Source organism: Pteronotus mesoamericanus, unplaced genomic scaffold, assembly GCF_021234165.1.
Source record: "Pteronotus mesoamericanus isolate MK-2021 breed Mesoamerican mustached bat unplaced genomic scaffold, CSHL_Meso_final contig_169, whole genome shotgun sequence".
Taxonomy (NCBI): Eukaryota; Metazoa; Chordata; class Mammalia; order Chiroptera; family Mormoopidae; genus Pteronotus; species Pteronotus mesoamericanus.
In genome coordinates this window covers 4,147,840-4,161,174 of record NW_026555068.1, presented here as the reverse complement: position 1 = coordinate 4,161,174, position 13,335 = coordinate 4,147,840, and the positions used below count along the sequence as shown (strand labels likewise).

At 41.4% G+C, this 13,335-nt stretch overlaps 1 protein-coding gene across 2 annotated transcripts; it reads right to left on the bottom strand.

Annotated features, from left to right (window-relative positions):
- Nucleotides 1-280: 280 nt before the first annotated feature.
- On the bottom strand, nt 281-11,060 carry CHRNA6 (cholinergic receptor nicotinic alpha 6 subunit). Of its 2 annotated transcripts, XM_054565782.1 has the most exons (6): nt 10,982-11,060; nt 9,254-9,393; nt 3,796-3,840; nt 2,897-3,006; nt 1,818-2,796; nt 281-412 (listed from the first exon to the last, which is right to left on the bottom strand). In XM_054565782.1, exons 1-6 carry the CDS (start codon nt 11,058-11,060, stop codon nt 281-283), a joined length of 1,485 nt encoding a protein of 494 aa, XP_054421757.1. The 2 variants fall into 2 exon arrangements, with proteins under 2 accessions (XP_054421757.1, XP_054421758.1); XM_054565783.1 differs by lacking the exon at nt 3,796-3,840.
- Nucleotides 11,061-13,335: the final 2,275 nt, after the last annotated feature.

The window sequence follows — 13,335 nt, the reverse complement described above, 5'->3', positions numbered from 1 at the left end:
GTATTGTGGTTCATCACGTCCCTGGAAACTGAACGTGTCCAGACAAGAGAAGCCTGTGGGTGCTACCCCTCTGGGCTCCAGCATTGCAGCAAATTTCAAGTATTTCTCTGTGCTACAAAGGAGGGCATCCGGGCTCCCCAACTGCAATCAAGTCCTCTCTTTCCATCTAGCCATCAGCTTTGGTAGGTGGGAGACTTAGATAGGAAGATTTATATCCTTCCCCTTATGGTAGGGAACACAGAACAAATACAGCATCTGTAAATTTCAAAAGATAACATCCTTAAGATTTTCCTGTGTTCCCCAGTAGTGGCTGTAGAAATAGCCCTGCAGTTCCAAACACACAGACAATTATGAATATCCAAAGAAATACTCTGTCCACCACCATGGCCACATATTTCCAGTCATCTTCTACCTGAAAGCCAAACAAAAAGTCAAATCAATTTTTAAAAATCACAACTATGGGAAATGTGCTCTGTTTCATCAATAAGCTTCCTGTTCAAAGAAGATGTTCCCGGTGTTTTATAGACATAGTCAGATTTTCGGAGTAAGTACATGGAAGAGCTTTTGTTTTGTGTGAGGAGGGCAGATACAGGCGCCCCGTTAGAGCCTCATGCAGCCAGCTACAGAGTGTGCAGAAGACCCCAGTAAGCCAGGATTCTAGGGGTGGAGGGGCGGGTCACAAAAGGACCTTTCCTGACCACAAGAAGAACAGCCAAGAAATAGCTGCTCAAAAAGTGCAGTTCCTGTCATTGACACCAGTAGATACCTTACCACTTGGCAAGTCTAGGAAATAGGTTTGAGGCAGGGAGTGTAGGACATGCAGCATGACCAAAGGCTCCCTTATTGGGAACGGGCAGCCCTCTAGACCTCAAGGTTATGCTGGTTATGGAGATCATTGCATTTCTCAAGTCCTTGCTGTTTTTGACCTCCTAACTTTTGCCAAAGTCTCCTTGCTTGTCTTCAGAGCCCTACCTGGTTGTGATTAAGTCAACAGCAAGTCTCCCTTAGATTTTATGAACGTGTCACCTTGAAGAGGAATTCTGGGCTCACTTGTCCTGTGATGCACCACCCTCCCCGGCCCCCACCCCCCGAATGACATGCAGTCATTGTGACTTCCTCTGTACCAACATGGCAAATTTTAGGTCTTGAGATATCCTTCCACTAGGAGATACGATGCTGCTAACTGCAGTATGAGGTCAAAACCAGACACCTGGCATGAATTTTCAGATGCCCTCAGCTAGTCGTCCTTATGGATGAAAAGTTGGTTTGATTTTCTGGGGCTCTCTCTTTGGAGGATGGAGGAGGTTCATGCTGCTATGGTTAGACTCTGGGCAGCAGGAGCAGAATATGTTAATGCTAAAAATATCGCCAAGGCTCGTTCTGTCAGCACCTACAGCCCCTGAGGTAGACTACGCAGGATCAGAGACTCAGGGGACTCACTCCGCCTTCCTCCCACTGCCCTCAGATTGCAAGCTGCTCTGCAGTCATTTCTTCTCCCCCTCTGAGGTAGCTTTCCCATCTCCACCCCTCTGTCTGCCACTGTTTTTTGTGTAGGAGCTCTTGGTTTTCTTAACCAAGGTGGCCCTGATGCTTATGTTAACAAGATTTCATAGTTAACATTGCTGGAGGTGGAGATTTGCTCTGGGGCTACCTGACCCCAGGTCGGCCCAGCCACAACTGCATAATCACAGACCTGGATCTCAGAGTGATGCTTTCTGGCCTCCCTGTAAATGTAACTTACTCTGAAGATCTGACCATGTCTATAAAGTGCCTCTAGGCCCCTTCAGGCGGACAGGCTAGAGGAGACATGCACTTACCTCCTTTGTTTCATTTTGGTTCTTCATGTTTTCTGCTATGAATTGAACACTATTGATTACATCTTCGACTTCAGGTGAGTGCTCCGAATTTTCTGTCACCCATTGTAAAGGCTGATGACTTAACCTTCTCTTGCTTGTGGCAAGCTGATGGGATTTATGGCAGTGGCAGCATTCTTTAAGAAGTTTGGGTTCTCTGTGATGCTCAAACTTGACTTTGGTGGGCCTACTGGAAATGCTTTTGGGGTTTTTCTCAGCACTTGTCTTCCTCGTCTTGTCCAGAGGCCTCCTCATCATCAGGATCTGGGGTAACAGCTGGAGAAAAACCGTCTTCACCCACTTGGGCATGGTGTGTGTTGTCGGCGTGCGATAGTGTATGTTTAACACAAACACAGTCACCACGATGGACAATGTGACAAAGATCATGGTGAACAGTAGGTACTCACCCACCAGTGGGATCACAAGAGATGTGGACGGGATGGTTTCTGTGATGACCAGCAAAAACACAGTCAGAGAAAGCAGGACTGAAATGCAAAGTGTCACTTTTTCACCACAGTCAGAAGGAAGGTAGAAGACCAACACAGTTAGAAATGAAATAAGGAGACAGGGAATAATCAGATTGATGGTGTAAAACATGGGCAACCTTCTAATGTAAAAAGAATAGGTTATATCTGTGTATATCTCTTCACAACAGTTGTATTTTATGTCATGCTTATAGCCCGAAGCATCAACAATTTCCCATTCACTGTTTTCCCAAAAATCATTCATATCCACTGTAGATCCAATGATTAGAAGATCAATTTTAGCTTTGTCATATGTCCAGGAACCAAATTTCAGGGAACAATTTTGATGATCGAAAGGGAAAAAAGTGATATCCATAGGACAGGAACTCTTAAAAATGGCTGGTGGAGTCCAGGTTATGGTGCCATCGTATTTAAGAAGAGCTTTTGTCTTGCCTTCAACTTGGAAGTCGCCCACAGCACTGCAAGGTAAATCGGACACCATTAGTAACATCTTTGCAATGGGTCAGTTTGCTCCAAAGGCAACTTTGGATAGAGACTACTGCTGTCAGGCTCCCGTACTTGTTATAGAGAACAATGTCAGGCTTCCAGATCTTATCTGCAGGAACACGAAGGGTCTCGATGCCACCAAACTCCACTGGGTCCCAGCGCAATTTATAATCATTCCAGATCTAAAGGAAATAGTCAGCTTTTAGAAAATTTCTTTACAAATTTCTTCCAATGTTAGTTTTGTTTTTTTTTTGAAAAATTAAGTTCTTAATTGAAGAGTACATAGGGTTCTATCAAAAGTTGGGAGATTAAATCCACAGGGAATAGGGGAATAGGTAGCTTTTAGTTGATTTTAGAAAACATAAATTATCTAATACATATTAGAGAATTATCTACTGAGTATTCATTCATTAGCTGGCCAATGTTATAAGCTCAACTTCCATGTTCCGTGTATTATATTCACATTGGAGTAGCAACTCATTTCTAATATTAAAAAGGTTGGTCAAGTGTGCAATGACATGTTTGTTACAAAATCTAAGTAATATGTTCAGACAAGAAGAAAGGCAAAATGATTTAACACAAAACCAGCTGGTGGGACTCAAACCCACATGTTCTCATGCTCAGCTAGTGACTTCTCCAGGCTTCGTTCAGCAGGATCAAAGAGTGGGCAAACCCCTGGCTCTGAAGCTCAAGTTACAGAGGAAAATATAAGATTTGAGAGCAGAAACCAGAAAGGACAGAGTTTCTATGTCTAAGAGGACTTTGTCACTAGGCTTCTGCACCTGTGAGGCTTGCACCAAGCCAGTTGTTACCAGAGCTGAATTTCAGGCTTTCGAGATGGATAATGTCTTATGCTCTATCATAAGCTGGAGATGGAAAGAAGGACTATTAGAAGATTTTATCCATTAGGCATTGTTAGGCTGACACACAGGTTACACAGGTCCAAGAGGACATGTGATGTAGACACATACATGACGTAGCCACAGATTGGTTTCCATGATCTGGTTTACTTCATCCTAGGAAGAAGAAACAACATTTTTAGCCTAAAATGTATTGCTAATAGAGGTGGATCTTAGAATAAGAATTATGACTAAAAAGAGCCAAATCTGAGTTATTTGTGCTAATAGAGGGAGACAAAGAGGACTGAAAAGGCAACTTATAAAAAGCAGCCAGGAATATATCCCATATCTGGTCTCAACCCTGTTGACTTTGAAAGAAAATGTGGTTTAAAAACTGTCTTTCAAATGTGTGATTTAAGCCTCACCACTTCTGTGAAGCCTTTCTGATCATTGCAGCCCATAAAGCTTTCTGAGTCCAGGGAACAAAAGACGTGAGAGAAGAGAGAGTGTGGGAAGGAGGGAGGTGAAGTACCACAGATGGCGTTAGATATCTGAACCTGGTTCACTGTTTGTATGATCTCTTCTCCATTTCCTGAAAAATTCCCTTCCTCAACAGTGCCACAGCCTTCTCCAGGCTCTGCGTCCTGAGCCCAATTGCCCCTTGAACTGTCAGCCTTAGCCCACCATGCAGTTTTCCTGCTGGAACCTGCCACCCCCCACAGCACCTCCCCACCCCCACCCAAGTCATTGCTGACTGCTTGTCATTCATTTCACAAATATTCATTGAGTACCCACTATGTGCTCTATAAATGTTGTGACTATAGCGATAAACAAGATGGAAAAGGAATCCTTACTTTCATGTGTCTTAGTTGCTAGTTGGGGAGACAGAAAATCAATAATGGATATATAATACAATGTAAGACAGTGATAGGTGCTATGAAGAAGAATAAAGAGGGATGGAGTGATGTGTGTGTGCAGACACACACATGCATGCACACACATGCACACACATCTGTTTGAGACAGGACAAACTAAGACGGCTTCTCTGAGGAAGTGGTTTAAGCAGGTACCTAAATGATCTGAAGAGAGACAAGGAGTTATCTAGAAAAAAAGTATTCCGGTCTTATTATATTCCAAGTATAATGTGTTCATAACGAGCTATCAACTCTTGGTGGGAAGGCTAATGAAGATACATCCAGGGCCTTCAGCAGCCTTACAACACAACAACTGAGGTTTATTGATGGTGACCCAGTAGGTTCCCCAAACTTACCAACCTTGCTTCCCATGGCACATCAAACTCAGCTACCAGCCTGCTCTAGTTCACTGATCTGCTCTGCAGTTCCCCAACTCCCCTTGGAAAATTCTACCTGGAGACCTTGTCAGGCTTCCTTCTACACCTGGGCTTGTGTCAAGTCATGGTCAAGCCTCAGGATTTTAGAAGGTCCATGAAAGGAGTTACATTCATGGTTTCTTATTGGTCAGGGAAAGCAAAGGAATGGACTATTCATTAGACAAGCAGTCCATGGTTTTACAATTACCCAAACCTAAGGTTTGTGCCATCTGCTCATAAGAGGGTCACCTTGTGACCTACAGATTTCAGCAGAGGTCATGTCAATAAATCTATTGGCTGTCAGTCAAAACACGGACTAGCTCTGCAGTCCACAAAAGTCTCAGATGTAACCTGTCATAAGCATCTTCCAAAGATTGGTCCTCTCTGTATATTAGTACAGAGAATTGAAATCAGACATTAATAGTGTCCTGACATTGTCCCTGTCTCCCCATTTACCCTTCCACGGGCTGGTGAAGCGTTATTGGTATGGACACCCTCAGAGCTGGTAGCCAACTTTATGAATCAGGACTTGGTCTGGCAAGTTCCTGTTCTACACCCAATTCCAGACCATGCCAATGGCTACGGGCACTGTCATCAGACAACCCAGCCAGAGGAGGCCAGGGACCCACAATACCACTCCACATTCCTGGGACCATTACCCTGTATCTCTTTCTTGAGAAAACAAATGAGATGATACCCCACCTGCATTGAAGAACTGAGTTACAATTTCAAATAAATTAGCTTCTAGAGCAGCAGAGACTCAAATCAGAAAGTCCAGGTGTGCTACACTTTACAAGGCCTTTTTCACTTCAGATATGCCAGGACATCAAAGGCACTGGACAGGAGCTTTGTCCTAGATCCCTGTGGCTGGAGTTGAGGAGAGGACAGTAGACATACTCCTACAGCAAAAGATCATCCTCCCAGAAAACTGTGTCCAAGGTCATTCTGTACAGCAGCAAACCCATTTACATTTGGAAATCTCTAGTGCTCTAAGGCCAGCTTGGGGACCGAGACAGAAACAGAGGACCTAGAACCTTCTAGAAGGGAATTAGTGATTGTGCATCTTGGCTCTACTGCATCACAGAGCCTTCCATCCCTAGGGCTCACCATGGCTCAGTGACAACAATGAATATGGTCTACAGGAACTTCTGGTGCCTCACGTGAGAAAAGATAGCTTTCAACACATCAATAATAATGGCTATATTAACACTTGACAAAATAAGCTGAAGCATTTCTTCTGAAGAAGAAAAAAAATCACTAAACACGAAAAAGGACATTACATAATGGTGAAAGGATTAGCCCACCAAGACGATATGATGATCTCAACTGTACACACATCAAACAACAGAGTCTCAAAATATATGAAATGAAAACTGATAGAGCTGAAAGAAGAAACAGACAAATCCCAAATTGTAGCAGAAGACTTCAATCCCATCCTCAGCAACCAATAGAACTACTAGACAGAAAATTAGCAAAAATATAGAAGATCTGAAAACATAATCAACCATAAGATTTAATTGACATATGTAGAACACTCTACTCAAAAGAACATTTTTTTTTTACATATCATGTGCCATAATTCAAACCTCAACAAACTTAAAATAACTGAAATCATGCAGTGTGTTTTCTGACCATGATGGAATCAAACTAAAAATAAATAGCAATTATTTCTCGGACTTTTGGTTAAGATCAAGTGTAGAAATCAATAGCAAAAGACATGGCAAAATCTCTAAACCCATGAAAACTAAATAATTCACTTTTAAATAATCCATGGATCAAAGAAGATGTCTAAAAAACTTTTAAAAAATACATAGAAATGAATAAAATGAAAATACAACTTAACAAAATATAAGAGAAATAACCAAAAACAATACTGAGGAGAAAATAGTATTAGCCCTGGCTGGTGTGGCTTAATGGATTGAGCGCTGAGAGGTTGCTTGTTCTATTCCCAGTCAGGACACATGCCTGGGTTGCAGGCCAGGTTCCCCAATTGGGGGTGTGCGAGAGGCAACTGATCAATGTATCTCTCACACATCAATGTTTCCCTCTCTTTCTTCACACAAAACAAACCCAAAGTAAGCATAATGAAGGGAAAAAAAAGATAAGAGCAGAAATCAATAAAATTGAAATGCAAAACAATAGAAAAAAATCAATGAAACCAAAAGGTAATTCTTTGCTGGGAAAACAACAAAATTAATAAACCTCTAGCAAGACTGACAAAAATAAAAAGAGAGAAGACACAAATCACCAATATCAGGAATAAAATAAGAGGTATCATTACACATCCTGTAGCCACTTTAAAGAATAGAGAATACACTACTCAACATAATCATACATTCTACAGCTTCAAAGAAAGGCCAGGTCCTCAAAAGCCATGGACAATGCCAATTCAAAGAAGATGAAATAGATAATCTGAAGAGCATATAGCTATCAAAAAAAAAAAAAAAGAATTTATGGTTGAAAATCTCTTGGAAATCTGCAGTCCCAGTGAGTTTCCCTGGAGAATTCTACCAAATAGGTAAAGAAGAATTAATATCTTGGACCACGAAGTAACACTGAGGGAAGAAACTACATGCTAAGGATGATGAAATAGAAAAATAGGAAAACCCTTGGCCAGTGTCACGATGTATGGTTTATGCTTTTAGCATCATAGGCCGTGTGACTGACATCCCCCGAAGCTGTGTAGTGCATGACCTGGGCAACTGAACGTGGTGGGGCAACCGCTGGCACCACGAAGCCACCTGGTGTTAATCTCCTGGGCTGTTAACCTTTAGATTTCTGTTATGTCAGAAAGAAATAAACTTATTTTGCTTAAGCTGTAGTTTTTTGTTCTCTGGTAGCAGCCAAATGCAAAGGTCAAAATCTCTATTCAGCAATTTCCCACCTACCATCTTCAGAATAATGTCCTGAAAGAGCTTATCAACCAGGGATTGGAAGTGATGCTGTACAATGAGGTGGTACCCCTCACAGACTATAGGTGAAACTCAGTTCAGTTTTCCATTCATAAGAACCCAATCCATACAAATGGCGTCCAGCCCAACAGGTGACCAGTACAAAGCTATTGGTGGTAGAGGCGGGCGGGTGGGCGGAAGTAGGGAAGAGGGATCAGAATTGGGACTAAATGAAAATTTATTAAAGGAATGAGTGGGTCCATCGACGTTAGAGTTACCACCTTTTTGTTTTTTTTTCTTTTATACAAGTAAATCCACATTTCCAAACTGGGCCAAAAGTTTGAGGACCAGGCTCAGCCCAGTCCACAGGGAAGTATGGATTAGAGAAACACATTGGGCCCTGACTTCACATCTGTGATTACAGCCTTTCCCCAGTTGTGCCCAGAGAGATACCGCTGTCCCACCCAGGGCGAAGTCTAGAAGGAAGGGGGGCTCCTTCCCCATCCACCGGCCTGGACAGATAGGATGGAAGCGGTTTCCTCCTTCTGTGTGCTGTTGACTCAGGAAGGCTTCCTAACTCCCCTCTCTGGAGATGCTTCAAACTTCCCTTACTTCCAGAGCCTACCTCTTCCTGGAATTTGGTCCAAATCCTGAGCCTCAAACCAGATCTACTCCTCCTGTGCCTTGGGGCCCAGAAATCTCCTCTCTGGTGGAGTACCAAGTCCTGGCCCAGCAAGTAGGGCATGAAGATTAGTCAAACAAAAGGACTCTAGTCTTATTTGCCCTCAAACATGGCAGCAATAAATTAAAATAAAAACTCCAAATTCCCATTTGTTTTTCCAGGTCTGGATGAAACCCTATAAGAAAGAAGATGCTTTTTTTTTTTTTTCTTATATAACATGGAAGTCTTAAAGCAATTTTTTTAATAGTAAAAATAGCATGAGCTTTGGAATTAAACAGGGTTGATTCAAATCCCAGGTCCACCACTTGTCATTGTGGGACCCTGGGGAAAGCTCCTTCACTGGGCTTCTGTCCTGTCAGCTGTAAAATGCAGCAGAAAGCCGCAAGGGCAGGCACAGCGTCTGGTGCACGGTGCGGGCGCAAGGACGTTAGCTCCCACTGTATTCTCCCTCCAACTTCCCCCTCACTGCTGTGTTTCATCAACTGGTTCTGAAAGCATCCATGGGGCAGTGTCTCCCTCCCAACGGGACAGCTTCGAAGGGCCAGCAGCCATGTAGATTTTTGTCCGTTCATGTTTTTTCAATTCCCAGTTACCATGTGCAATAAGAGGAACAATGTTTGGGGAATGCTCTGACCCCTTCAGAGTCAAGGCTCCTTGAGGCACATGCGGTGAATGTGAGGCACTTACCACATTGGCCAGTTGTGTGATGGCCACTTCAAAGTACACCGTGATGGGGTCAGAAACATTTTCCACAGGCCTGATGAACTGGTTATAATGGGAAAACAATTTGTGGAAGAGTCTCTCCTCAGATGCACAGCCTGCGCAGTCTGCATGGCCAAACAGAGGGGAAAATTAGAGAAGCAGAGAGGATGCTGGCAGGCGGTTTCTGGAGGCTTCCATCGCTGGGTGATATGGGCACTGGAGAGTCCAAGATAAAAACAGTAGTTTACATCTCAGGACTAGTGCGATATCAAATCAAATCATGTTAGTAAAAGCACTTTGAAAAATGTAAGGCACACAAAGGGAAAGAGATAGATACTAGCTCCAATTTTTGCTTATGTCACTGAATGTAACTCACAGTCTTACTGATCCAGGAATTAAAGGAATAGTCCTGCCCTTTCCTGTTAAAATACTGAGTGACCTGTTTCTTCACTTCACAAGGTGTTTAGCTGGAGAACCTTCACAAGCAAACTGAAATAACTAGGAACTTCATTAAGGTCTTAACAAGCCATACTCCTTTTTAAAATCAACTTTGAAATTCAATTGTTTTGGAGATTTTTGAGAGTGCAAAGTTTTTAAGGCAAAAATATGTAAGTTGTTTTTTAAAGAATTCAAAATTGGTTCTTAGATAATAGTATTTTCAGTTGCTTAATTTTCGACAGTAGTTTAATGCCTACCTCTCTGTATTTTTCTAAGAATGCATTAAAAGTAGCTTACGTGCCTTCATTTGGCATAATTCATTTCATTCATACCCCCCTAGACCCTCCCTTATAGAATTCAAATTTGACACCTGAAATATTATTGTACCAATTTCTCAAAGGGATTTACACCCTGAAAGAAAAAAAAATTAAAGAAACTGAAAAACTCACTAGATGAAAATGAGCAAAAGGACAGATGTTATATTATTAAATAAAAAAAGTTGTTTGACAAATGCATTTGGAAACACTGAAATTTCAATAGGAAAGAACAATTTTAAATGTAAAACAACATTCTTGCCATCAGAATTAATAATGGCAGAAACATTTCTACATAAAACAGACAATTAAAAAACCCCCTCCATTACCCATCTCGCCACCCCAGACACTTTTTTCCCTTTGAGACACTTTAGAGAAACCCTCCGTGAGTTCTGAAGAGCAGGTCCCCTGTAAAGCTGACCGTGGTTTTGTCCAGGCAGACAGCAGCTGTCCGTATCTAAGTCTTAACTTTTAATATGAATGATCTTACACTCAGGGCACATTTCAGCAGAGTAACATGACATGTTCCCCCAAACAAAGATGATTGCCTACAAAACGGAAGGGTTCATACTTTCAGTCATAGTATCAGTTAACAAATCAGTTTGGAAAAAAAATATTAAATACAAATAGAAGTAAATAAGTTGAATCCATCCATGGCAGAGGTGGATAGAAAACTGCATCATTATTATTACTGTATTTTAATTGGGAAAATAAAATAAAAGAGGGTTCGCAATGTTTTATCCTGCTCTGCATCCCACCTCCCCAAATCCCATCTGACATGTTAAGCCTACCCAATAAAAAATAGATTAACGGTTGCAACAATAGTAATTCCTGTGCAGACACTCTACATACTTACCTTTCGAACACCTCATCTCTCTGCTCAGTCAAACACAACTAGAAAAGAAGGGTAAATAAATGTAACTCAAAAGGGATTGTGAGATAAAGCAGAAACAAAACCTACCTTTAAAGAAAGGTATCAATATACACGACCAGAGGCACAAACCAAAGTGAAGGCATCCCTGACCTTTGCTGGTCAGCATGATTAAAACGCACTCTGGTTTCTTTTTCGAGCCAAAGGGCTGTGGGAAACAAAGAGCTATCAGACAGCCACACGCGTCGGACCTTTAAATCTTCAGAGTCCCACTGCCATCCACGCGTGTCTTCTGCAAAGTAAAAAACAACAAGCGTAACACAGTGGTTCCCAATCTCAGAGACTGAGGCCAATGAAAAGGAGAAATAGAAAGGACTCAGTCTGCTGTCAGATGAGTCATCACATTTCCTGTCATCCTAGATCTCTTTTCATGCAAGAACAGTGAAGAAAAGCAGTGAGGGGGCACCAGGCAGGCAGGACTGAGGGAGCTCCAGGCAGACAGGACTGAGGGAGGACAGGAAGCTTTGCCCTGGTTCAGTCCATCTTTCTGTAGTTCAGTCTCAGCCTGCATCTTTAGGTGAATAAATGCACATTTGCTGAGCTCCAGCTACAGGCAAAGTGTATGCTGGGCCCCAAAGAGTGTATTCTGATTCACTGAGTTCTCTAGTTAATCAAGGGTAACCATGTTATTAGAAAACTTTCTAAAATATGAGTCACCGTTTCTCTCTTAATAAGAGTGGCTTATAGAATTAGTTTGGTCTTGTCTGACTACAGGGAGTGTAGTTTAGTGAGCACTGTCCAGGATCCAGGATGAATGACTAGATGTCTGAGAACGAGAGGAATGATACTGAACACAGGATGCTACCTGGATAGTTCTTTGTTTGTTTAAACATCAATATATAATAACATATAATATAATGTTATTCAGCTATTTGTAAGAAGGAAATCCTGCTATTTGAGAAAATATGGGTGAACATTATACTATAGAGAACATTAAATATATGAACATTAAATATAGAGAACATTATACTCAGTGAAATAAAGGAGACAGAGAAAGACAAATACTGTATGGTCTCATTTTTATGTAGAATCTTAAAACATCAAACTCATAGCAGCAGAGAGTGGTTGCTTGGAGCCGGGGAATGGGGATAATAGGGAGATGTTGGTCAAAGGGTATAAACTTTCAGTTATCAGGTGAATAAGTTCTGGTGATCTCATATACAGTATGATAACTACTGTATATTTGAAATTTGCTAAGAGAGTAGATCTTAAGTGTTTTCACCACATACACAGAGAGATGATAACTAAGTGAGGTAATAGATATGTTAATTGGCCACAGTGTACATGTATATCAAATCATCACATTACACACCTTAAATATATACAATTTTATTTGTCAATTACACCTCAGTAAAGCTAGGTAAAGACAGAAGAGTTAGCCCTGAAGATGATCCTCAGGACCTTCCCATCCAAACAATCTACGTCATCACAACTATAGCATCCTTTACCATTGTACAGAATTCAAACTAATGACTCCCCTCAAAGTTCTGTTAGCTTCATGTCTCTTGAGGAAACAAAAAAGAACTAACATTTATATAGCAGCACATTTAGATCAGGCACTGGGCTAGGTGCTTCAGCTATGTTATCTTAAGATGTTACTCGAGTTCTCTTAGCTGATGAGCTTTTGTCCTTGGCTGAAGTGTCCTGGGGAGTTTTGAGAGAACCTAAGGTGATAAAGCAGAAAATTTTGGACAACACTTTATCATAATGGTTAAAATGCCACTTCAAACCCTAAAATGGGGCAATGTCTCACTAGTTTTTAGAGTAAAACCCCAATCAAGTTGGCCATTTTCCAAATCACCAACACCACCCTCAACTGTTTCTATTGCTTGGGCTATAGTTGATTTGTTCTTTAAATTTTCTAATAGATACACACTACCATCTTTCAAGAAAAATGTTGTTTCATGTCTTTCTCTATAGCTATTACTTGTCAGCTTACAGAATGACTCTAGAGGAGGTATCGTCTGGAATGTGCCCAAAATCAGCCCTTATTTTTGTCAAGGTGAGAAACATCCATACCTGTAAGAATTTTTTATGAATTTATTTGAGTCAAACTGACAACGATTGCCAGGAAGCAAAACCTCACAGGTGGAGGAAATGCTCCAGAGAATGGCAGTTCTGCACCCCGCGTTACACATTACAGTCAAAAGAGGGGACGTAAGTGAGTGACATGAAATCAATTGGTGATAAATGAGGGTGGCAGGAGAAAGCAAAGCAAGGAAACTTTTAGGATTAGATAAAAAGTAGAATGATAGGCGCATACTTCTTTTATATAGGTGGGTACAGAATAGTTAACAGTCAACAATTAACTCAATAACCATGAGGGGAGTTGTGGTCTTTGCTCTGGTGCAGTATCTGTGCTTTGAGGGGTGTGAAAAAAAGGA

Bases quoted from the DNA above. Each gene is read 5' to 3' on its own strand.
- CHRNA6 (XM_054565782.1), bottom strand. From the start codon at position 11,060: ATGCTGACCAGCAAAGGTCAGGGATGCCTTCACTTTGGTTTGTGCCTC. The intron at 9,394-10,981 runs GTAGGTTTTGTT...TTGGCCATGCAG, and splicing joins ATTGATACCTTTCTTTAAAG to ACTGCGCAGGCTGTGCATCT. The intron at 413-1,817 runs GTAAGTGCATGT...TTTGGCTTTCAG, and splicing joins ACCAAAATGAAACAAAGGAG to GTAGAAGATGACTGGAAATA.